We start from the raw sequence: 26,751 nt of genomic DNA, 5'->3' as shown, positions 1-26,751 counted from the left end.
GTATGTAGAGCAGTACTGAATCTTGAAATGTTTGCAGATGGGGACATTACACATCGGTTATACCAATGTTTAAAAAGAGCAATTATCATTTTGTTGTGTTTCAACAACAAACCTTTGAATGAATTCAATGACCACTATTGAGAAGTACGGCTTATTTTTTTTTATTTTAGGAACAATACAGAGACACAGAAAATAACAATGGATGCAATTTTCCATTGTTCTCTGACAGACATCTTACCACAAATGGAATCAGCCATTGTTCTTTAGCATTCTTTTTATACTCTGCAATTGTCTTTATATGCTTAGCTTTGGCAATATAGAATTGTATTTCATGCCACAAAGGCAAATTAGATGTTGAGTGAACAGCCAGAGAGAACCATTAAAGCGGTAGGATCCATTGTGGGGTCTTGAGCGTTCACACGTAAAGTTATTTCCTTATCAATATTTATATACAGCAGAACCAGAACACAGTTTAAGACCATATACACATGAACAAACTGACAGAGAAGCACTTCAACACTGACAATAGCTGCGTAAGATCGAACACAGATGCTGACTGATTTACATGACGAGGGGATAAAACGAATATAGGGGAGTTGAATAAATAAGAGTGCTTATCTTTCGTGTGCATTAACTGGGTTGCATGTTTCAAACCTGAGATCGACTAAAAGGGCATATGTAAAATCACGGTACTATTTGTTAATCCACAGCTAAACATCTGAGAAGGTTCCAGTCGCAACAGCAGTCAGCATCTGAATTTGATCTTAAGTTGTGAAGGATCACAATGTTGACCGTTGATATAGCACAGGTGGACACAGATGACGAGTTTAAATGTCGTATTGATTCCGTGTCATAAAGAGAATACGCACCGTGCTCCTCTGCCTTGCTATGTGTGTGTACGAATGCTACTACAGCACACAAACATCTGACCAAAATCCAGTAGTAAATGTACCCCGAGGGTTCATAAGTCATCATCAACATCTTTGAACGTGAAAACAAAGCGAACTGAACACATACATACTAAGATACAATTCATGTTCATATAGAGAGCAGTCGGCTTATAATTAACACTTATGAGAGGAGTGTACAATAAATAAATACTATGTGAATTTGAGTCTATATCCCAGCAAATGAGCCCCCACCGCCCTCGTACACGCGAAGGATATTCACACACATACACTCCCATGCAATAAAAGCAGCTTATGTGCTATGCTGCATTTTCGAACGAATACTTCAGCATGTCGGCTGAGCATATTTTCATGTCGAAGCATCAAGTTGTGGCGGTGGCTGACTTGGCGAAAGGGCAAGTGGGGTTAAGTAGAAGATATGAGGATGTGGTTCTGCCAGAGCATAACTGGACCACAGGCAAGCAACGAGCGCACGAGAACACGCACCACGGGACAAGTACAATACTGTACATAAATACGGGGAGATGGTCGACTGGCAGGAGATTGGGACTGGGGAGGTCACAATTTGCACTAATGAGCGGGCGGGGCAGCAGAGCCATGGCTAAGAGAGAAGGGAGGAAGCAGAAGAGCGACCCTTGCGGATGATTATGGCGGTACTTGTCTTGTTGGCGACGGCGGTGGTCGTCGACTTTTGGGAAAATTGAGCGATGATGTGGAGGTAGGCGACGGGAGCAACGCAGGTGGGAGGAAAAAGAAGAAAAAGAAATCAATGGCGGAATATGTACCAGTTAAATCAGGTGGAAACATTCTAAAAAGGAAATACACATTTGGAAGCAGTATATAAACTTGATAGGCGATTCATTTCACAACAAAAATATGCAGGACGAGCGGTCATCGTGAACGCGGAAATATGCAAGTTATCGTAACACACCGAGCAATGTGCAGCAAAGTCTGTTTTATGTATTTAACCATTTGAGGAGAAACAATTACTCATTCTGCCATGGTAAATAACCGGAAAAAAATAGTTCAAGTCAAAGTCATGTACACAGTATATTTAGCTTTAAATTTATTAGCTTATCAGCATGACTGTCAAATAGCTCAAATGCTATTTGACAGTCATACACACACACGGCAACTCGTTGCAATGTCAACTCATTCACTGCCATTCCCGAATTTATTCGGGAATTAAAAATATGACGTTGAGCACTATTCCCGAATTTGTTCGGGTTTTTCTTTTTTCTTGCCGGGAGGTGCCGATAAAGCGCTGGTCAGATCTCTGGCAATGTTTTTCCCAGCCCTCACGTGCACCTCATATTTATTTTTTGTTTACTTTGTTACTTCCGGGTTGAGCGAACGCTGGCGCGTGTGGCTGCCGCTGCTCACCCGCAGAGAAAATATCCTGTGACTGTAAAGTGTCCTTGAGTTTTGAAAGGCGCCGGACTCTGCTATGATAGGTCCCTGCTCTCAGGTGGGGGGAGCAGGGACCTATCATAGCAGAGTCCGGCACCGCCATGTCTGGACAGTAGGGATATATATAAAAAAAAAAAAAAATCCTAGTCTCACCCACCATGGGTGCTTGAGGGTTCTGCGCAGTATCCGTGCTGTTCCCAGCACTGCGCTTTTCTGGACCGAGATATCCGATGTTGTTCCCGGGATCTGTTGCAACCACTCGTCGAGTTTGGGGGTCACTGCCCCAAGTGCTCCGACCACCACAGGCACGACTGTCACCTTTACCTTCCAGGCTCTCTCCAGCTCCTCTCTGAGCCCTTGGTATTTCTCCATTTTCTCATGTTCCTTCTTTCTGATGTTTCCATCACTCGGGACCGCTACATCCACGACAACGGCTTTCCTTTCCCCGTTATCTATGACCACGATATCTGGTTGGTTGGCCATTACCATCTTGTCAGTCTCTATTTGGTTTGCTGTCTGTTTGCTCGGTCATTCTCCACCACCTTGGGAGGTGTTTCCCATTTTGACCTTGGGGTTTCCAGTCCATACTCTGCACAGATGTTTCGGTAGACTATGCCAGCCACCTGGTTATGGCGCTCCATGTAGGCTTTCCCTGCCAGCATCTTACACCCTGCAGTTACGTGTTGGATTGTCTCAGGTGCCTCTTTGCACAACCTACACCTTGGGCTACTGGATCAAAGCGGAGATGGACGAGATGCTATATATATATATATATATATATATATATATATATATATAGGGCCTAAACTACCAGTAAGACTTTAGTTTGCTGACGAAGTTTCTTGTATAGGAAGCGAAACGTACGACACCTTCAAAGAAGTACAGATGATGACGGCTGAAGAAACCTTTTCATCGATGGACCACTCCTGTACGACTGGGAGCTTACACAGACGTATTGCTCTGTGGAATGTCCCTTGTTTTAGAGTTACAGTTGCACTGATGCACAAAGCATTTTAAATAGTGACTGGAATACCCCATCTGACAAAAAGAATATTAACTTTGCTTTGGAATGTCATTTCATACGTGTGAAATCATTAAAATATTATTTTAAAAAAATTTAAGTGACAACTACTGTCTCACTTTTTCAAAGACATTCAGTGTGGACTAATTACCGTATTTTCCGAGCAATAAGGCACACCAAAGACCTTCAATATTATCCCATGCTTCTTATATGCAGAAAAAGTTTGAAAATATGTCATTCATTCCATTCTCACCATCATCCGATTTCTCCTACTGCCTATTCGCCATACTCCCTTTGCTAAATATGCTAAATATTCCCTAGTCAAGCGCAAAGCCAAGACTAAAACAAACATCACATGGATTCTTGTACTCACCTGGGAATGCTTGGGGGGGCTCGATTTGGGCGGCTGGGAGCCTGGGGGCTCTCTGCGCTGTTATTGAAGGGCCCCAGAGGACCTGGGCGGTTTGGCGGTGGTGGAGCTCCACGAGCTGCTGGGCGCTGGCCTGCAGACATCCTCCTTGGGGCAGTCGGACTTGGTGGAGGGGACCTACGGGGGGGGGGGAGGAATGTAGAATGCTTACAAGATTTGTTTGTTTGTTTGTTTGTTTTTTTGAAGGCGTACCTGCGAGCACCGCTTGATCCCCCGACCCAGGAGTTGTCAACGGGGGGTGGCAGAGGAACGGTGATGGTGGTGGTTGAGATATCCCCAATGATAGCCAAGGCCTCTTTGAGGGCCTGGTGGGTCCTCAACACTTCATCCCTCCTCTGGGCTTGCTCCTGGGACTCATCCATCAGGGCATTCTGGTCACCCGCAGAGTACAGCTGGGCCAGCAATTCGGCATTGATGAACTCCTTTACCTAGTCGTCAAGAGAGGAAGCGTGGAGTGAGCATTCAGGCGCAGAAGCAACGGCAAATCAACACAAGGCTAGCAAACGAGTGATTTGTTTACGTTATTGATCATGAGATGCATGATGGCCTTGGGCATGAGATCTCGAATGCATTTGTTGACAATAGCCATGTAGGAGTCAACCAGATTACGGATTGTTTCCACTTTCCGTTCCAGCTGAGGGTCCATGGAGAAGTTATCCGAGGTGGTGGTGGACGACTCACTCTCGACCTTTGAGAATTCCAGAACAAAAGAAGTCATTTGCGTTGTCAAAGGAAATGACGGAGGCTATCAATGGAGGAATGACCAAAACAGACAAACAAAAACAAACACAAAAATAATATAAATAAATATAAAATAAATCATAAAAACCTGTGAAAAAAAGAAATAAAAATAAATCAATAGAAGGAATTTTAAAATTAACTAAATAAATTGTTAAAAAATAAATACATTAATAAAATGAATTAAAAAATATTAAATACATAAATACCTAAATAAATGAATTATCACATAGATGAAAAAAACATAAATAAATACATAAATGCATAGATGCATTAATGTGTGTGTAATTAAATACCGTATTTTCTGGTGTATACGGCGCACTGAAAAGCCTTCATTTTCTTCCAAAGATGACCCTGCGCCTTATACGCAGGTGTACCTTATATGTAAAGTAATATTGAGCCACACTACTGTCAGCAGCCACTGACTCCATTTCCGCTAGCAGAAGTCGTGCGTAACCGCAGCCTCTACTGTAGCACCTTATAATGTGGTGTAAACTTTTTTCCCCATTCATTGGGGTTGCGCCTTATACTCCGGTGGGCCTTATATGTAAAAAAAGTTTGAAGATACACCATTCATTGGGGGTGTGCCATAATACTCTGGTGCGCCTTATACACCGGAAAATATGGTGAATGAATAAATGAGTAAACAAACACATAAATAAACAAATACACAAATAAACACATGCATACATAAACACATAAATAATTACATGAATAAATACAGTGGGACCTTGGCTTACGAACTTAATTGGTTCCCACAGAGTGTGTAAGGCGAAAAGTGTGTATCCCAAAAATAAATTTCCCATATGAAACCATTAAAATGAGAATAATGCGTTCCCAGGTCCACATCAACATCAACACTCTGCGTTTGAATTTTCACAGTTGAAACGAGTCTAAATTTCACTGTTTTCTATCCATTTTCTAACCTTTTTTATGTTTTTTTTTCTTTTATTTTTCACTTTTGTTTTTTGGTTTAAAACTGTCATCTCCCTTTCGTGTGTGTGTGTGTTTTCTCTCACTCTCTGTCTGCCTGTCTCTCTAATGTTTAACCCCTCCCCCCCAGTGCTGGGTTCTTGTCCAATCACGTGGCTTTAACCGAAGACGCCATCTTGTTTTTTGGAGAACGGCCTCACTCTCTCTCTGTAACTCCATCCCCCACTGCTGCTTTCTTGACCAATCACGTGGCTTTAACCGAAGACTGGGGGTGGGGACTAGAGAAATAAATGCAGTCGGCTGCCATTTTGTTGGTAGAAGAACGGGTTTGTTCGCGAACGACACATCATTCATTGTGGCAGCTCCGTGTGTATACCGAAAAATACTTCGTATTCTAAGGTAACATTTTCATAAATGTAACGTTTGTAAACCGAAAAGTTCGTAAGCCAAGTGGTTCGTAAACCGAGGTCTCACTGTCCATAAATAAATTCATGTTTTTATGTTCCTGTTGTGTTTATTATTTTGCTTTGTGTTGACTATTACGTGAAGCGCTTTGTTATAGCTGCAGCTGTTGTGAAAGCGCTATATAAATTGGGATGTATTGAATTGTATAGACACATATTACATAAATTCACACATGAATGAATGAATACTCTTTGGACCAGACATAACAATCGCGGGATGTAAGCGTGCTCACCGTGGTGGTCTTCTCCGGGTAGACCCCGGCACGTAACAGAGAAGACTTCCAGCTGTCCACATCATCCTGTGAGTCGCATGCCAGTTCCAGAGTGCGATTGTCCTTGTACACATTCCTGGTTGCCGCGGGAACAATGTGCATAAAAATGAGTCATACGTTTCAAAACACATTGGCATGAATAAGATGAGCGGGTGACTCATCTCCTCAACGAGCGCAAAAAATACAACGGCGGTTTGAATTCGAATCTAAAATCCGAATGGAATTCTTACGATGTGTTGTGGGCCGCACTCAGTAATACAAAACATATTTCAAGTCTTGCACCCGGGCCTAAACCCTTCTTTTGCATCGTCACATCGTCTAAAAGTCATTTTCAGAAGCTGACCTTGACTCCGTATTAAAAATGCAGAATATGTGCTTGCTGGACATGAAACTCTTCTCGACGTCACGGACTTTCAGGTTGTCCAGGGGGAGCATGTACTTTTTTTCTTTCTCCTGCGAATGAAAGCAAACGGTCTTTGTTATTGTTGCAGTTGACGATTGCGCAATATTTGTGTGCACCATAGATGTTGAAATTTGATTTGTGGGGAAGGCAAGAGTAGTGGGTGGTGAAAGAGAAGGGGTGACAGGAGAGAGGAGGAATGGGGGAGAAAGGAGAGCGGGAGGTAAAAGTGCGAGTGGGGTGGGGGCACATGTGGAAATCATTATAGAGCGGGTCAGTCATCGCTCACTGTGAGTTATACAAAAGGAATAGGTGGTAGCTCAACGCTCCAGAAACTCCTGGCGCTCAAGTCAGAGGAAATGCAGATGTAGAAAAGCATGGGGGGTGGGGGGGTCCAAACACACATTGAGCTGCTCAGGGTGGAGGCTGAGGCGCCGTTACGGAGGCACGAGCTGAATTGCGATGGACACTTTAGCGCCAAATGATTCCATCCATCATATTTTCGATTTTATCTTCACCTCCCATCATTGGCTTGATTTTATTTCCGACTTTTATCACCCCACGTTCGGTAGTTTTTCATTTTTTTTCTTTTCCATTCCAGAGAGGCCCACTTCCTGCCTGACTTTTTTTTTTTGGAAGAAGGCGGGAGAGACGGCAAGATTAAATGACAGCCTGGCGTTAAAATTCAACATCTGGTAGTGCTTAGTAGCGCTTGGAGAACCAAAGGAGGAGGAGGAGTGTTGGAAGTTAAAGTCACGGTCGGCCAAGGAGTAAAACATAAATAAATAAATACATTTTATTTCGATCCAAAACGTAAAAGCAAATGTTCACGCGATTGAATTAAAATGAGAGAAAAGAGCGGTATAATCCTCGACAGTCGGCAGACTCATTCGAGGTTATATTCCCCAGTGGGTCACGACATTCCATATATGGTCACACGGGTCCCCTCCCTCTCTTTCTCACTCACACACCCCACAACTCCTTCTTTCCCCTCTTTTTTTAAAATATCCCCTCCCTGAACGTGCAGCCAGTCTATCCCAGTCGTCTGGGCGAATATGCCACGTCAGACTGGATATTCTTCATGGACCACGATGGACCGCGCGAAGGGGACCCTAAGGGTACAAAACAACTGAAAGAAAAAAAATAAAATAAATAAAGACGCAGAGAGATGCCCACCTCCAAGCTGGGGAAGCGACAAGTTTTTGCACTTAAGAGATTTCGCTTGCCGGGGGGATCTTTGGTGCCAACGTGAGAGGGCACAGACGACCGCCACCAAGCCGCAAGCAAACCGGAATGGCGGAAAAACAGCGAGAAAAGGCTTGAAACTTCATTCCGGCTCCGTCCACCCAGTGTTCAGACTACCTGTTCATTGTCATACTGGTGTACAGTAGTCTGCACATTGGTTAGACTGGGCAAGGACCTTCTTCTGTCAATTTCTTTTTTTTTTTATTCGGGTGTGTATATGCCGTGTGTGTGTGTGTGTGTGTGTGTGTGTGTGTGTGTGTGTGTGTGTGTGTGTGTGTATGTCTGGGAGTGTGTGGCTGTCACCCACCCAGCTATTCAATTTATTTGTTTTGTTTCCCACTTTCACTTGTTTTATTTTCATCCAAATTAATGTATTATTTGACCTTGACCTTTATAACTCTCACACGTCCCCTTTTAATTTTTTTTTTTTTTTTGGGGGGGGAGGGAATAAACAGGAAGCTGTTAAAAAAAAGAAAAACAACAGGGTACAAATCTGTCAAATTGTCGATGTTTTAAACATTTTTTTATAGTCCATTGAAGATGTGGTTCGTGGGAGGGAGGGGGGGCAAGGGGGGCATACGTGCCTGCAAAGGATCAAACATGGGGGGGTAACAATCAATCAAGTGGAGTTTGGAAATGCAGTCAAGACCCAAACAAAATGTGATCAGTGGGCGGCCATATTGGATTTGGGCAATTTGACATGAAGGCGGATGGCGATTCTGTGGGCACTGTTGGTATTGATCTACGCTGAATTTATAAGTACACATCGATACATGGATAAATCAATGAACCTTTTGGGGGGATTAAAATTTGTGGAATGCTCAAAAGATCCAACAAAGTTTTAATGAACAGTTTTGGTCAAAAAGCTCTTCCTGGACATTGAGATTTACATGTTTTTTTCTCTCTCACTACAGAACGGTTACAATGCTGATCTCCTGGATTAAAAACACCCCGACCTCTTCCCGAACGGGAATGCAAGCTCAACCGCACCAAAGTGAGATACACATGCACTGGATGTAACTATAGAAAGTTAACTCGCAGGGTGGAAAGCAGAAATATACACGACCAGGATGGCGGAGTCTATAATTTCCCGCATTGCCACAGCAAAGTATCAAATAACAATCCCCCCCCCCCCCACACACACACACACACACACACACACACACACACACACACAAGTCGGACACCAAGTGGCGTTCATACATTTTTGGGTTCCAAAACATGTGGTGGAGATTTTGGGGTGGTATCCAAATTTGCAAAGATGAAACAAATGCCTGAATTCCCGCTAGAGGCAACGGCGCACATAAGAAAAAAATTATGGAACGTAAAAGAAAAACACGTCGGCATTTTTTAACAATCGTTTGCAGTCAAAAACTACTTTCATCGAATCCGATGAATGCTTTTAAATCCAATTACGCCATTAAAATAAATGTATCTTTTTTTTCTCCGTCTTAGCGTCGCATCACACGCCAAAGAGGTTGCAGTGTGTCCGCCTATCTACACATGCTGTGCAGAATTATCCTCCAAATTGTACAGCAGGCACAGACAGGCAGATAGGCGACAGCCAGCCAACCGAAGGGGGCAATCGCCGCACCTGCGTGAACACCTGGGCTCGGTCATCGGCGCTTATTTCTGTTATTATTACACGTGTCAACGATTAAACACACTTAGCTGGTGTGTGAGTCGTCTCCATTTAGGGCACGGGTGTCCAAACTTTTTGCCAGATTTCGTGTGTTAAAAATGTAGGCGGGAAGGCCAACCTTGGTGGTCGTTCTTTACATATAACAGCAATTAATTGGAATATATTTCCGCGAGCCATTCTGTGTTTCACATTTGCTTTTTTTTAGTTTAATTTCAGCTATCTGAAGTATGTGTTTTGGTTCATTAGAAACATTAATATTAAACTTGAATTGACACTGACAGTCAACTCTCCTCCTTTTGTTGATTGTTACCATTTTAGAAAATAAGGGGGCTAATTTAGGCAATTGCCGTATTTTCTGGTGTAAAAGGCACACCCAAAATCCTCAATTTTCCTGAAAAGATGACCCTGCGCCTTATACGCAGGTGCGCCTTATATGTGAAGTAATATTGAGCAACAACAGGTCTCGCAACGACTGTCAGCAGCCACGGACTGACTCCATGTCCCCCCTTAGAAGAAGTTGTGCGTAACCCCAGCCTTTACTGCAGCGCCGTATAATGTGGTGGCCTTTTATATATTTATATACAGGGTGACCCAAAAAAATGCGTACCCATGAAGATTTCAATTGTGGCTTTGATTAAAAAGTAATTTATTTCAAATTATAACCACACATTATTCAATTTATGGAAGACCATTCACCAGAGTTTCAGCTATTTTTGTACATTTTTAGTCAATTTATGGCTTTCCCAAGATGTGTTCCAAATGTCCACCATTCATTGCAAGCAAACCTGTACTCGTCTGACAGCTAGCTAGTTTTCTATCTATTTGAGTTACTTCGGGGTTGAGTGAACGTTGGCGCATGTGGCTGCCGCTGCTCACCCACAGAAAATCTTTATCCTGTGACTGTAAAGTGTAAACACATGTATTATGATTATTATTACTCCTATTCTAATTTGCTGTTCCTAATTGAGCCTCTAGATGGAAGCACACACGGGTAACAGCGTGACTGCCCAATGTAGTAATTCTACATGCAGGCCAGACGTTATTGATTTTATGACACGGAGACTGCGGGCCAGATGAAAATTGACCAGGGGCTAACAAAAAAATAATGGGTTGTCGTTTGCCTCTCCATGAGTCGTCACCTTACCGTGGTGGAGGGGTTTGTGTGTCCCAATGATCCTAGGAGCTAGGTTGTCTGGGGCTTTAAGCCCTTGGCAGGGTCACCCATGGCAAACAGGTCCTGGGTGAGGGACCAGACAAAGTACGACTCAGAAGACCCCATATGAAGAAAAACATAAATGGACTTTTCCCTTGCCCGGACGAGGGTCACCGGGGCCCCTCTCTGGAGCCAGGCCTGGAGATGGGGCTCGTTGGCGAGCGCCTGGTGGCCGGGCCTACACCCATGTGGCCCAGTCGGGCTCAGCCAAAGAGGAAACGTGTGTCCCCCTTCTCAAGGGCTCACCACCCATGGGAGGGGCCAGAGGGGTTGGGTGTATTGTGATCTGAGCGGCAGCCAAAGGCGGGGACCCTGGCGGTCCGACCCTCGACTGCAGAAGCTAGCTCTTGGGACGTGGAATGTCACCTCTCTTACAGGGAAGGAGTCCGAGCTGGTGCACGAGGTCGAAAAGTTCCGACTGGACAGAGTTGGGATTGCCTCCACACACAGCCTGGGTTCCGGTACCAGCCCTCTCGAAAGGGTTTGTACTCTCTTCCACTCTGGTGTTGCCCACGGTGAGAGGCGTAGAGCAGGTGTCGGCATCCTTATTCCCCCCCCGGCTCACCGCCTGTACGTTGGGATTCACCCCGGTAGACGAAAGGGTTGCTTCCCTCCGCCTTCGGGTGGGGGGGACGGGTTCTGACTGTTGTCTGTGCTTATGCACCAAACAGCAGTTCAGTGTACCCATCCTTTTTGGAGACCTTAGGGGGTGTGCTGGACAGCACTCCTCCTGGGGACTCCCTTGTTCTGCTAGACGATTTCAATGCTCATGTGGGCAATGACAGTGAGACCTGGAGGGGCGTGATTGGGAAGAACGCCCCCCCCGATCAGAACAGGAGTGGTGTTTTGTTATTGGACTTATGTGCTCGACACGGATTGTCTATAACAAACACTTTATTCAAACATAAAGGTATCAATATGTGCACGTGGCACCAGGACAGCCTTGGTCGCAGTTCGATGATTGACTTTATAATTGTATCATCGGATTTGCGGCCTCATGTTTTGGACACTCGAGTGAAGAGGGGAGGAGCTGTCAACTGATCACCACCTGGTGGTGAGTAGGCTCCGTTGGTGGGGGAAGATGCCAGTCCGACCTGGCAGACCAAACGTGTTGTGAGGGTTTGTTGGGAACGAGGGTGCATGGGAATTCGCCCAACCAGTCTACATGTGCTTTGTGGACTTGGAGAAAGCGTTTGACCGTGTCCCTCGTGGAGTTCTGTGGAGGGTGCTTCGGGACTATGGGTTACAGGAGCGCCTGATACGGGCCGTTCGGTCCCTATACGACCGATGTCAGAGTCTGGTTCGCATTGCCGGCAATAAGTCGGAATCGTTTCCAGTGAGGGTTGGGATCCGCCAAGGCTCCCCTTTGTCACCGATTCTGTTCATAACCTTTATGGACAGAATTTCTAGGTGCAGCCGAAGCGTTGAAGGTTTCCGTTTTGGTGGCCTCAGTATAGCATCTCTGCTTTTTGCAGATTATGTGGTACTGTTGGGACCTTCAAGTGGAGCTCTCCAAATCTCTCTCGAGCGTTTCGCAGCCGGATGGAAAGCGGCTGGGATGAGAATCAGCACCTCCAAATCTGAGACAATGGGTGTCAGTCGTAAAAGGGTGGAGTGCCCTCTTCGGGTCGGGGAGGAGATTTTGCCTCAAGTGGAGGAGTTTAAGTATCTGGGAGTCTTGTTCACGAATGAGGGTGTAAGGGAGCGAGAGGTCGACAGGCGGATCGGTGCGGCGTCTGCTATGATGCGGACTTTGTACCAATCTGTCGTGGTGAAGAAAGAGCTGAGCCAAAAAGCAAAGCTCTCAATCTACCGGTCGATCTACATCCCACCCCTCATCTATGGTCACGAGCTATGGGTTGTGAACGAACGAGATCCCAGATGCCGAAATGAGCTTTCTTCGTAGGGTGTCCGGGCTCTCCCTTAGAGATAAGGTGAGAAGCTCGGTCATCCGGGCGGGGCTCAAAGTCGAGCCGCTTCTCCTCCACATAGAGAGGAGCCAGATGAGGTGGCTCGGGCATCTGATTAGGATGCCCCCGGGACGCCTCCCTGGTGAGGTGTTCCGAGCATGCCTCACTGGCAGGAGACCCCGAGGATGACCCAGGACACACTGGAGAGACTATGTCTCCCAGCTGGCATGGGAACGCCTCGGGATCCGCCAGGACGAGCTAGAAGAAGTGGCTGGGGAGAGGGAAGTCTGGGCTTCACTACTGAAGCTGCTGCCCCCGCGACCCGACCCCGGATAAGCGGCAGAAGATGGATGGGTTGTCGTTTGTCGATGGAATGTTGACCTTATGACCATTGCATTGTTACCATGGCGACAAAATGAAGCACCTGTCAAATAAGTGTTTCACCTCCGTCATGCGTTCGGCTTTGTGTTGATAACGGCCGCGACTGTATTGTTATTTCACGCCGTTTCCCTTCCGCTCGGTTGATCCGTTCCCCCAAAAAACAAAGCGCCAGCTCACCTCATCATCCTTGAACCAGGAGAGGCTCTCGGCAGTTAACACAAACCAGTACTCCTTGGCTCCTCCTTTCATGATGCTGATGTTGTTGATGGTCAGCCAGCCTTTGCGGATGACCTGTGGATGGCAAGAAGGTCAAAAGCTGTAAAAATAAATACATTAAAAAATGAAAAATGTTAGGGTTTTAGGCAAGTGAAGAACAAGCTCTTCACCCACAGGGATATCAATTCGCATTGGACTTCAAGTGGCAGGAGGTAGCTTTGTGATGGTCATCGTACATCAGTGCACTGATATTCAAAGAAGGTGCGTTATCGTATGATTAATTAAGTGGCCATCATGTTAAGTGCTTCAGACATGCAATCAGACAAGAAGCCGCGTTAGCCACGTTAGCCTCCACTACCCTGATATTTCAATTGCTTTTTTAGGCACTGCCTTGTTGTCTGTGAGCCTTGTGAGGGTGTCAGACCGAAAAAGATTGTTTGGGAATGTCTTACAATCAGGCCCGATGTGGGTGGAGAGGACGCCTGCAATGAGGAGGAATGGGGGCGGCGGCTTTTAGAATGGAATACGATAAAAAAATAGCACATGTTAGAATCGAAAACGCATTCATTTGTTGTTGTAATTCGGATGCGTTCTTACAAATGTGAAGGCCATTTTCGGTAGTTTTAATCAGTCCATGTGGAACGATATTAAAAAAAAAAAAAAAACTAACAAATAATTTGATAACTGAATACATAAGCAAATACACAAACAGACAAACAAACAAATACACAAACAGACAAATACATACATACATACCTACCTACCTACCTACCTACCTACCTACCTACCTACCTACCTACCTACCTACCTACCTACCTACCTACATACATACATACATACATACATACATACATACATACATACATACATACATACATACATAAATAAATACAATGTGGCAGAGAGAGGTTAGGTGAAGTTTCAGTGAAGGCAACGGTAGCAGAGAGCACCATACTTTGTGCGAAAGCATTATTGCAGCCTTGGATGAAAATACCAAACCAAAAGCCACAATGACGAATACTCACCAACAGACCCCACCACCACCGTGAGGGGGCAGCTGACTTTCTCACTAAGGGATGGGGATGAAATGCAAAGTGGGCACCTCGATGACACAGGAGGGCTTCAAACAAAAGGAAAGGTCTCAACAATACAATGACATTGGTGCTAATGGTGGTGGAAAAAAAAATCGAATCCAATGTGATTCTCAAATGATAAAGCCAAATTAACCACACAAAGTCGTCCGATGTCCAGTTCCACACATAACGCATTACAGTGCAAAATAACAGGCACGACTAAAAGTAAAAATCTAGGCCTGTGTGCAACGGACAAACTCCAATACGAGATGACATTTGAAATCTCCAACTTGTTTTTCTATTGACCCAATGTCCCTCACCTGATTTGTTGCAGAACTCTGACTCTTGTTAGTTTGACTGCTTCTCTGCTGTGCGCTGCAAAGGGGACAAGGGGATGAAAGTGACAATGAAAGACAGAGGATTTTTTTTTCAGAAACGGCAGAGCTCTCAAGAGGAATTCTTTAGTTTATACTTTGCAAAGCCAATGAAGTCCTCATGGTTCGTGTTGATATAGGAGAGCTGAATGTCAATCACCAGCAGAACCTGAAATAATCAACGACAAATAATAATAATACATTTAATTTACACGCGCCTTTCAAAGCAGTCAAGGACACTTTACAATTAAAACAACAATAAACACCAGAACAATAAAACGATTAAAAAAATGATAAATAATAAAAGACCTGATTAAACTAAACTGTGAATGCGATTTTAAACAGATGGGTTTTGCGGTAGAAATGCTTTACGCGGTCGGGAATCGTGGGATTTAGCGTTTGGGCGATTTGTTTACACACAACATAGCAAACTAGCTTAGCGGGCTAAAGGCAAACCTGGTCGCATATGCTCATAAATACTTTTCGTTTTTCCCTGTGAGTTTTAAAAACGTTTAAAAAGTGTTCCAATGTGTTAAGTGATTACTCTACATTGGTTTTTGTTTTGTCGTTATCTAATTGTACGGCTCGTGTCGTGCTAATTGTACGGCTCGTTTAGTTAACATATAAAATCCAAAATGTTTTTTCGTAACATACAAAAAATGCTACTTTAAACATAACAGTATCACAAAATCTAGAGGTTACACATTCATGCTCATAATTAATATTGTACCTGCTCCTTAGCCCGACTCTCTCTGTCACGGATGTGAGAAGTCACAATCCTCTCAGTTTCTTCCCGTAGCATCGGAAAACATTCCAGCTGTGAACATAAAGCATACCCATGTAAGAAACGTGGGGGGTGGGGATCAAAAATCAATCTTATCGTTCATTTTGTTCCTGAATAGCTATCTGCCCTGTATGGATTCTAATGGTTTAGTCATATTTCAGCGGACGAATTGTTACGACTGTATGCTAACAGAGTATTAAAAAAATCACCTTGGTGGAACATTGGCGAACAGTATTGATGAGTTCCTGGATAACCATGTCCACGCACTTGACGCAGGGCTCCTTTAATTTGATGATTTGTTTCTTCACAATGGCTTCAAACGCCATGTCTGGAGTGAACAGCCCCGTCCTGCCGACCAGCAAAGGCCAGAGGAAAAAAAATGTTGTTCTCCTTCCCCAAATTTAATGTATTTTCAGAAATGAATGCCACATCCACAATTTTTAAAATCTGTGTACAATAATGTTCAGTAAAACCTTCAAGGTACAGTACAATTAATGATAGTTATAAAACACCACATAAACCGCTTTCTACTTTTTTTCTAACGAAAAAATAAAAATAAAAAATGGAATATGTTGCAAAATCGAACGCACAATACAAATGACATGCCACTGAGCCCAAAACTACAAAAATGTGCAATATATTTGATGTATCCAACTATACAGTAACCTCTACACGGTGGTGGGCCGTCAGGGCCTGCAAGGCCTTCTCTGCCAGCCTAAAAGTATCTGAATCACATACAAATGTGAATTATATTTTGTCCATGAATTCTTATTAAATAATTCCAAATTGTCTTGCAGCTTCCTTTCATTGCTTTTCCTCTTTATGCTGCTTCCAGATGTGTGTTTTTGTGTTTTAGCATTTGACCAATCACATTTCAGCCATCATTTGTTTACCGGGTTAAAAATCTACATGAACACCTTCACAATCCGTTCTGCAGGCCCTGGATCATAAAATAGGTGTCGATCAAACTGTTGCTTTAACCAATCAGATTTTGAGTTGGCAACCCAAGGCCTGTTTGCAGGCGCTGGAAATGTCAGAGCTTTCGCAAACTATGATTGGCTAGTCACTAGCCAATCATAGTATCACTAGCCGCTAGTGAAGAGCATACTGGCCAGAGCTCACACATTGTGTCTGTAGCAAGCATTTTTGTGTTGATTTAATAGCGGTTTTGTCAACCCACAATAGCTGGGCGAGAACAAATGGATTTGGTTGCAGATATACTGTTAAAGACATTTTCAAGACGGACTTTTCAAGAATAAATGGACATCATTAAGAAAGGTCGGACAGTTCCGAAGCTAGCAAAATTAGCAAATATTGCAGCTTTATGAGGTTATCGTGAATCCAGACGTTCATAGTAAAAAATAGCACAGTTTGACAGCATTTCTTAGGTTTCTTCAAGATATTTCCTGGCCAATATTACGCTTTAGTGGACATGTAGTAAATCACATGACACTCGCAGCTGTGGATTGATTCAGACGAAGCACTACTGAAGGCCTAAGAGTGACATGCACGGCCCGCCACTGCCTATACTATACCGAGTATAGTACAGTGTATAGTTCAGAGAACATAAAAGCTTCTACCAGAAAAAAAAAACATGTTTTGAGGTATCTGATACTAATAAGCTTTTTTTTTTAATTGGGATGAAAGGAGAAACAAGGAAAGGCTCCCCACCTGATTCCGTGGATGTTCTTGATGGCGTAACTGATCTCACGACGCATTTCCTTCTCATCACATTCCATCTACAAAAAAATATACCATTGGGAAAAAAATTGAAGTCAGTGGAGTAGTATGTGACTACCATGCAATGAGTTAACAGTAAGCTCAAGCCATGGATGGTATCAAGAACAAAGGGGTGAATAATACAAACACAAAAAAAATAACTATCTCCGATTGAACCTTTGTGTTCGGTGTAGGCAAAGAATTACACAAGCAACCTTGTGGGAGTTATATTATACAATCGCTTTCAGAAGGAAAAATCTGTCGCCCTTTATATTGTTCAAGAATTTTTTGGGGAAAAGCAGAGCCACTTGAAACACTCTCATGGGCTACAATTGTTTTAATAAATAATACAGATACAGTGGGACCTCAGTTAACAAAACCCTTGGCTTACGAACTTTTCGGTTTACAAACGTTACATTTATCTAAAATTTTACCTTGGCATACGAATTATTTTTCGGGAGACACACGGAGCTGCCACAATGAGTGATGTGTCGTTCGCGAACAAGCCCGTTCTAACAAGAAAATGGTGGCCACTGTTTTTGTCCTCTATTCCCCGCCCCCAGTCTTCAGTTAAAGCTACGTGATTGGTCAAGAATGCAGCAGTGAGGGGTTGGGGGTTACAGACAGAGAGAGAGTGAGGCCGTTCTCCCAAAAACAAAATCTCTTCGGTTAAAGCCATGTGATTGGTCAAGAACGCAGCAGTGGGGGGTTAGACATTAAAGAGACAGGCAGATGACAGAGCGAAAGTGAGAAAACACACACACAAAAGGGAGATGACAGAGCTTGAAACAACAAAAACAAAAGTGAAAAAACCCACAAAAGTTAAATGGTGAGAAAATGGATAGAAAACAGTGAAACTTAGACTCGTTTCAACTTCGATAGTTGAAAAGCAGAGTGTAGACTGGAAGAACAACAAAATGGCAGCCGACTGTTTTTGTCCTCTATTCCCCACCCCCAGTCTTCGGTTAAAGCCACGTGATTGGTCAAGAACGCAGAAGTCAGGGGAGGTGGTTTAAACATGAAAGAGACAGACAGACGACAGTGAAAGAGTTTCAACATTGATAGTTCACAGGCAGAGTGTAGACTGCAGGGTTAAAATATCCCATCAATCAGGCTCCACAAATAACCCGCACAAGTCATCTATACACAACCCAGCTAAACAGAACACAATTGATGAGGAAAAAGGTAAAATTATTGCAGAGAAAGCGCCTCCAAGGGATCATTCCTCAAGATGATGAAAGAAGAAGGCTGTGTTCCTCATCAAGTGTTTAATGCTGATGAAGCTGCCCACTCCATTCCATCAAGCCATCAACGACCATTGCAAAGGTAAATAAAACGAATTTATTGTACAGACAGTTTATTTAATTATAATACAATAGCACGTTTATTATACATAAATGAGGTATATTTTGTGTAGTTTTAAGGCTTAGAAAATTAGAAAGTAGAAAATTATGTTCTATGGGGACCTGGGAACGGATTATTCTCATTTTAATGGTTTCCTCTGGGAAATTAATTTTGGGGATACACACTTTTTGCCTTACACACTGTGTCTGGGAAACAATTAAGTTTGTAAGCCAAGGTATCACTGTAGATGAAAGATTACCTTGACCAGTTCAAATGGAAAACGCTCGTGGAAGATACGGTTGATTTTGGCACCGCCGGACAGTTCCACTGTGTCCACCTGGTCTCCCGAACCCTCGATCCTCTTCTCAAAATCTACAGAGAACTGCTGTACCATCCTGAAAAATGGATACACGATAACCAGCAGCAGTCCCATCAGCAGAACATCCATACCGAAGTGGGTATCCATCCTCACAAGGGGTGCGGGTATCAGTTGGGTACACCTTGAACTGGTCACAAATAACCATTGGCACTCATGATCACACCTCGCGACATTTTAAGAGTGTTTAATTAACGTCACATGCATGTTTTTGCAATGTGGAGCGAAAAGTGGAATATATTGTAAAGTGTCCTTGGGTGTTTTGAAAGGCGCTTGAAATTAAATGTATTATTATTATTATTACCCTAAGAAAACCCACCATTTTTTTCCCCATTTGACTTTAAGACGGCGCCGCAAGAGTGGCTGCCTTTCCAGCAGCTCATGTATTTTGTTTTCCTACTTTCAATCCTTTCATCACTTTGCTGCTGTGAAATGTAAATTTCTCCACTGCGAGACTAATAAAGGCATATCCAATCCAATCCAAGACACAAAGGAAGGCCGCAGCCCGAATTCGAACCCGCAACCTATGCACCGTGAGGTGGATGTGCTAACCAGTCATCTAACGTCATTAAACAGCCTAGATATTTTTGATGCGGCTTTAATACAATAAAAATTGATATTTTTATTTATTTATTTTTATTTTATTAAGTTCTTATACTGACTGCAACAGCTGCTTGGTTTTGCGGGATGGGTCATCCGGTCGGTATCCCCGGTATTCTTCGGCCTCTTTGTCCAGAGCCAACAGCTGGGACTGCAGCTTACTGCGAAAAGCTGGCAGAGTGTCTCGGATGTGGTTGGTCAGTTGCTATGGGAACACAATTCCGACAATCATTGTTTTCATAATATTCAACCTTATAGAATAAAAAAAAATTGTCTCCGAGTTATATTCATGTCACGATCAGGGCGGTACAATGTTAATTATTGTCATTGTAGCTTGAAGTGTTGTTAGATCTTTGGAATATATGGTGACCGAGTTAAGGTAGATGAGAGGAGCAAAATGCAAAATGCAAACACAATTCTGTCTCATCGAAAGAGATCATTGATAAAAATCAATTTTTTTCTGCCATGTGAGAGTATTTATTTATTCATTTATTCAGTTATTTATTGATGTATTCATGTATGTATTTATTTATTTATTTATGTGTGTATTAGATTTTAGTTGTTTGTGTGTTTCTTTGTTTGTTTATTTGTTTGCTTATTTACCAATATGTTTATTTATGTGTTTATTGGTATGTTTATTTATTCATTCATTCGTGGATGCATATATTTATAGATAGTTTATTTTTTGTGAGTTTATTAATATCACAATTATTTATTTATTTAATTTTCCTGATTGCAAAATGTCCTCGAGTTTTGAAAGGCACTTAAAAATGAAAGGTATTATTATGTAATTATATATTTATATATGTATTTGTTTATGTATTTATATATTTACATATGTATTTGTTTATTTGTTATTTATTTATCTACTCCATCCATCTATCTATACGCTTATTTATTGATTGATTTGTATATTTATTTGTTTGTTTGTTTATTTATTTATTTATTTTAATTCCCCATGAATTTGTAGAACGATTCAACCTGGATGGCATTTCATTTCACTATTGCATAAACAGCAAAAGTGAAATCAAAACAGCGCAACCTAAATTAAATATAAACGTGTTAAATATAAATCACAATCAGCCTCAAAATAATCTGTATCGATCTGGCTCTAAAAAAAAACCCTCGGGATTTTCCACAGTCACTGTAAAGAACATAAAACCAGCGATGGAATATCCAGAAAACAATAAAAGGAAGGAAAAATGACCAAGTGAGCAGATTGGCTTGTATCGACAATCTCGCATCCTCCACAACGATGGGTCAGATAATGAAAGCGAGACAAATAAATAAATCTGGGCCGCCATTTTATTAATTATGCACGGTGAGGAAAGCTATAATCACCTGGTTGAGCACTTTCTGCAAGCGCGGGGTGCCCATTTTGTCCCCAATGTGCCGATAGGCCGGATGAGAGAAAAAGAACTTTCTCTCCGCCTCCAGAGCTGCTTTGATATCTTTCTTTCCATCAATGTCTTTCTGACTGCGGTTCACCACCCCAATATAGCCTGGGGGAAAAAAGGACACACATTGGCCAAAATAATGACTGGGACCTGAGGGAGGGAGACATTTAAAAAAAGGAAAAAAACGGAGTTTGGGGGGACAGGCCTTGAGGTGTATAAAGGAGACTGCTGACCAGTGTGCTGACAAACCTCTTCTGAGTGGCAGTAGCTTGTTCTCCAGCACATCGCGAGCATCTGTGCCCTCGTCCATCAAATCCAGTTTTGTGATCACTCCAATAGTCCGCAGACCTGCAGGACAGACGACAGACCACACGACCATCACGTTGACATGTTTGCTTGTGAAAAATGACCCCCCCTCCCCCCCGCCCAAAAAAAAAAAAAAAAAAAAAAACACACACAATTTACGTTTGCTTGTGAAAAATGACCCCCCCCCCCCCAAAAAAAAAAAAAAAAAAAAAAAAAACACACACAATTTACAATTCATGATAACTCATTCGCTGCCATCCCCACATAATGGGAATTGAAAAGTGTGACGTGAAGTGCCATTCCCGAATTTGTTCGGGTTTTGTTTTTTCTTTCAAGGGGTGCCAAACAAGAGCTGGTCAGACCTCTAGCAATGTTTTTTTCCTTTCCACAAGGGGGTAGCATTTGCCTTTTGTCCAAGCGCTTTGTTACAGCTTCAGCTGTCGTTAAAGCGCTATATAAATTAATACAGTATGTATTTATTGCATTGTATTTTGTACAGCCGCCCATTTTCAAGCTCATCTATCTCCAGAGCCATATAACTTAGGAATTCTTATTTACTGAATTCTTATTTACTGATGAAAGAAGAGAGTCCAAGGTTTCTAACGCTGTATTGGATGTTTATGTCGTCCTGAAACTCAATATTCTGTGGGTCCTACAATTTCAGTGAAAATGACAAAAACCATATCACTGGAGTGGACATATTTTTGGACATCGTCTGGCGGTGAATGAGTTAACTTGCCCATTTAAACAATAAGGTGATTATATTAACCCCCTAAAAAAAATATAATAACAAAATACATGAAAAAAATCAGTAACTGAATTTTAAAAAAGGTGAACACAAAAAAAGTGAACTAAATCATATGAAAATGCCTTAAAAAAATAACAAAACCACATATTGAGTTGATCAAAGTAGCCATATGTATATATAATTTGAAAAATAGTCTCAATATACTTTCTTAATTAAAAATGAGCTTTTTTCGACAGATTTATTTTGGTATTGCTGGATCTCCACTTATGTTTCTGCATTGTACAATGCTCAGTGCCGTTTTTTCTTTTTAATCTTAAACTCAACACGTTTGTAATAAACTAAAAAAAAGCATTTTCGAAAGCATAAAACCGAATAAAAATTAACAACACCACCGGAAGAAAGTCAACATAAATACTAATGAAAAATACCAAACAATGAAAACAAACAAGATGGCTCCCTCCTGCCCTCATTCACCATCATGAATCATTCCTCCCCACCTCATTGCATCATCTGCTTCCTCTTCTCGTTCGCCTTCAAGTTAACCCCCCCTCCCTCCCCCCACAGCAGTCTGGAGGTCAAATTACCTTCGTCATCCCATCTGCAGTATTGCCTCGTCCTTGCCAAACGTCTTCTATCTTTTATCGGCTCTTTCAATTATCTTCGCACCCCCCCCCACCACCACGCCGCTCTCTGAGAATGAATTGAAACTCGAGCATCCGCTACTGATAGTGCCCAAATTTATAGAGGTCAAAGCAGAAGTTCAAACAATGTTTTCAGATGGCTGACAAATTACTGAAAGCCCTCCCCCCACCACTACAAGCAGCCCCTCGCTCCCAACTATCCTGCAGTCGCCCTTGTCTCACCTTGAGGATCAACGTCCTTGGCCAGTTTCAGGGCGTCCGAGTTGGCCAGGTCAGTGTTGGCCGGTGTGACGGCCAAGATCAGGCAGCTCTCCCTGGTGATGAACTGCATGATCATCTCGCGGATTTGCTGCTCGATATCAACGGGCTGGTCTCCGACGGGGACCTTGGTGATCCCCGGCAAGTCGATGAGGGTCAAGTTGAGCACTGTTCAAGATGGGAGAACACGGAAAGACATTTGGAACAATAATCGGAAATGCAGGAGTTATAAGAAGACATGTTTCATGGGTGAACACGGTTCTGGACTGTTCTTCCGATGAGAGTTTGCAAAACTCTCGGACAAAAAAAAAAACACACTTAAACAGCAAAAACGTACAGCATCTATCACTGAAAGTTATTTTGGGGCGGCTACAATCAAGCAACTTTAGCCTCATGACGCAATTAACTCATTCACTGCCATTCACGAATTTCTTCGGGTATTGAAAATATGTCGTAGAACGCCATTCCAAATTTTTGATCAGGTGTTGTTTTTTCTTGTTCGGGTGCCGATAAGCGCTAGCCATGTCCTCTGGCAATGTTTTCCCCTTCCACTAGGGGGCAGAATTTCCCCTTTTTCCATGTTAGCACTTTGTTACAGCTTCAGCGTTACATAAACCAAATATCTACGTTTACTCATTTCAAGCTCATAAATCCAGTCCCATATAATTTAAGAATTCACTTTTTTTTCTGATGAAATGGACACATTTTTGTACGTCTGGCAGTGAATGGGTTAAGGATTCCAAATTTAATTGTCTAATTATCCGCTACAACCTTTTTTTTCTTCTTTTAAGTAATGATGACTGTCTACTTCATTCTGAACGGACTGTGACTGTGACTGTGACAGATATACTGTACCTTGACACACTCTTTTATGACCATCTTTCCATTATGGAATATGACATTACCGTATTTTCCAGTGTATAAGGCGCACCAGAGTATAAGGCACACCTTCAATGAATGCTGTATTTTCAAACTTTTTCCATATATAAGGCACACCGAAGTATAAGGTGCACCTTCAATGAATGAAATAAAAATCCAAATATAATATACATGTATTTGGAAAACTTGTACAGTGTCATGATCTGGTTGGCGACCAACGGGTGGCGCAGTCGGCCCCGCCTGCACCTGCACAGGTGCTGGTCGTTCCGATCAGTGGCGGATTGCCACGTTCTGATTGGCGACCAACGGGTAGCGCTGTCAGCCCTGCCTGCTGCCTCGCATGTGCTGGTGGTTCCCAATCGGTGACATTGAAAAGGACTCCCGGCACGACCATTCGCGGTCGGGTCATTGTTGAATGCATTGTATGCTTTGTATGACATTGTATGCGTAGGACCGTCTTTTGAAGAAAATCAAGGCTTTTGGGTGCACCTTATACACCAGAAAATATGGTAATCAAGGCTGCATGACAACCTTCTGTATTTAATCAAAGATTTTTTTAAAGGAACAAGAGGCGTTGACTCATACTTCGATCTCTATCCATTCCGATGCCTATTTTGAGTTGTCACCTAAGTGTTGGAAATGGAAGAATGGTTTCGTACCGTTTGGGGAATACACGCGTAAGTTGATAGGGACGGGAGATATGCCTTTGTTGGCACCAGTGACACGGTCCGTCTCGGCTTCAATCTCCTGGCGGACCTCATCGAAATCCGTGAACTTCTTCCCTTTGCAGTGGAGGAATTCGGCCCATTCTGCAAAGACGGAGAATGTGCAAATGAGAGCGTTGGTGATGCAGCAATGTGTGAGAGAGAGAAAAAAATTAAAGAAACACTCACAAATAAACAAAAAAATGAATTAATTAAAATAATAATAAATAGCACAATAAACAAATAAATACATAAAAAATAACATAATAAATAAATAAACGACAATGAATTAATTAAATAAACAAATACATAAAATGTGTTATGAAATAAATAAACAAGGTAAAGGAAAAATAAATAAATAAATAAATAAATAAATAAATACAAAGCTCAATTTAAATGAAAAATAAACAAAGAAAAAATAAGGGGATTACGGGGGTGCATTTGTCAATTTCTGAGCATGTCAACAGCATGTGTGGGTGTACAAATACGTGCCAACCCACCTGCGCTAGCACTGATAAGCTGCAAAACCAGCGGCCTGCGAGTGACAATGCCGGACCCCCGGGGTAGAAAGTCCCTGTGGACAAACAGACAAATCACAAGGCACAATTTCAACGTGGAAATCTCTCAGCATGGTGATGCCAAATGCTTTGTAGTCTGTAGGCCACCAGCAATTGCACCCCCCTCCCCCATAGCCTACTTATGTCACAAGGTTAAGGGATTATCCTATTTGCTGTGGTCAATTTTACCTGCCCACAAAGTTCTCCAGCACAGAGCTTTTTCCTGCACTCTGGCCGCCCACCACTGCGATTTGAGGCAGGTCCAGGTTGCATGCTTGGCCAATGGAACTGAATGCATCCTGCAGCTTGTTGACCAGCGGGATCAGTTCCTCCATGCCACGGTTTCCCATGGTGCCTTTGGACGGAGGGATCAGACAGCAGAGACAGAGAAAGGGAGAGAGAGAGAGAGAAAGAAAGAAAGATAGAGAGATGGAGGAGGTGTTGTGGCGTTGCTATATTCGCCCAGGATACCGCGTAGCTTGTTGATGTAGTGAAGTCATCGAGACGCGTATTCCCCCGGAGCCAAGAAAGGGTCGGACTGACTATGGAAGAAGGGAGGACTGCAAGAAAGAGAGGAGCAGAGAAAAGAAGGATATGAACAGACAGGGACAGACAATTGCGCAGTTGCTTATCATCAACACCAACACCCCCTCCCTCTTTCCTACACACGCTCACTCACGCATAACGAGAGGCCTATCGATTCAAGGACATTTGGTGGATGACGCTGTTGAGCTTTACATTCATCAAGCACATGCATTCGGTGAAAGCAAATGGCCCACAAACGCCAGGTGAAGCGCCATTATCTGCTCGCAAAACGTTGGCGTTGTCATAATTGACCGCGGCGTGTCAGCTGTGTCAGCCTACCCCGCCTCTGGGGCTCCTCGGCGTTGCTCTGGTGCGGCGTTCTTGTTCGCTGTCCGGTGCTGAAAGGACGCTCGAATCAGGCGTCGAAGACGCTGCGAGCCTGTACCATTACACAAATGGCGCCACCTGCTATGGCAGCACTATGGCGGTTAGCCGTACGCAACCTGCGCATTAATGCTGCTCTCCGGATTGTTATACGTCACGCTCAGGGCCGGATGTCTCTCATTCCGAGTACAAATTTACCGATGACAGATTAATCATTTTACCCTTCTCTCTCTCTCTCTCTCTGCCTGAAATCGCACAGGGTCGCCTACATGCGGTAAATCGACGTTCCGCTGAGCCAATGAGAAACGGCGGGAAGGGAGAGGAGGGAAGAAGCGGAGGCCTGTGATTGGCTACGTGGATGCCGTTAGGCCTACCTGAGTCCGCCCCTGTTTACATCCGTGCTCCTTGCTCGACGCGGAAGTTTTGCGGCAGGGCAGCACAACGCCGCAACATGCCGAAATACATGTATTGTATATGCAAATATTTCAATATCTATATTCGATATTCATACTCTGACTTGCTCTATCCCTTTATTTTATTTGTAATATATATATATATATATATACATATACATATATATATATATATATATATATATATATATATATATATATATATATATATATATATATATCAGTGACGTGCGTCTGGTGATGCACTGACGTCATCAGTCAGATTTACAAACATATGAACTCTACAGAGTACCTTATTCACCATTTGATTGGCAAAGGTTAATGTGTTTTGTTTAAAATGTCATGTCAGCATTTATTATATATACAAACTGTAGCATAGATAATAAGATTTTAGTTATTCTCGTGTTACCTTTACTTATAAATGAAGTCTTTTGTGCCGAGAATGACCGCTCCACTGATGCTGTAGTAGCTGGAAGAATGAGCACG

General features: G+C 42.9%; 1 protein-coding gene across 1 annotated transcript; it reads right to left on the bottom strand.

The window, feature by feature from the left end:
* Window positions 1-151: 151 nt before the first annotated feature.
* dnm3b (dynamin 3b) lies at window positions 152-26,134 on the bottom strand. The gene is made up of 21 exons (XM_089007686.1): window positions 25,808-26,134; window positions 25,133-25,503; window positions 24,887-24,960; window positions 24,342-24,491; window positions 22,768-22,971; window positions 21,100-21,198; window positions 20,795-20,955; window positions 19,516-19,658; window positions 18,737-18,872; window positions 17,086-17,153; window positions 15,624-15,762; window positions 15,361-15,447; window positions 14,729-14,799; window positions 14,577-14,631; window positions 13,145-13,258; window positions 6,520-6,629; window positions 6,138-6,252; window positions 4,290-4,457; window positions 3,962-4,197; window positions 3,713-3,886; window positions 152-1,596 (listed from the first exon to the last, which is right to left on the bottom strand). The coding sequence occupies exons 2-21, from the start codon at window positions 25,291-25,293 to the stop codon at window positions 1,554-1,556; spliced, it is 2,508 nt and encodes an 835-aa protein (XP_088863812.1). The 5' UTR covers window positions 25,294-25,503; window positions 25,808-26,134; the 3' UTR covers window positions 152-1,553.
* Between the last annotated feature and the right edge of the window lie 617 nt (window positions 26,135-26,751).

Source organism: Hippocampus bargibanti, linkage group LG11 (assembly GCF_051943395.1).
Source record: "Hippocampus bargibanti isolate YZ-2025 linkage group LG11, ASM5194339v1, whole genome shotgun sequence".
Classification (NCBI taxonomy): domain Eukaryota; kingdom Metazoa; phylum Chordata; class Actinopteri; order Syngnathiformes; family Syngnathidae; genus Hippocampus; species Hippocampus bargibanti.
The sequence above is the reverse complement of the archived record's forward strand: the minus strand, read 5'-3'. Positions and strand labels throughout refer to the sequence as shown.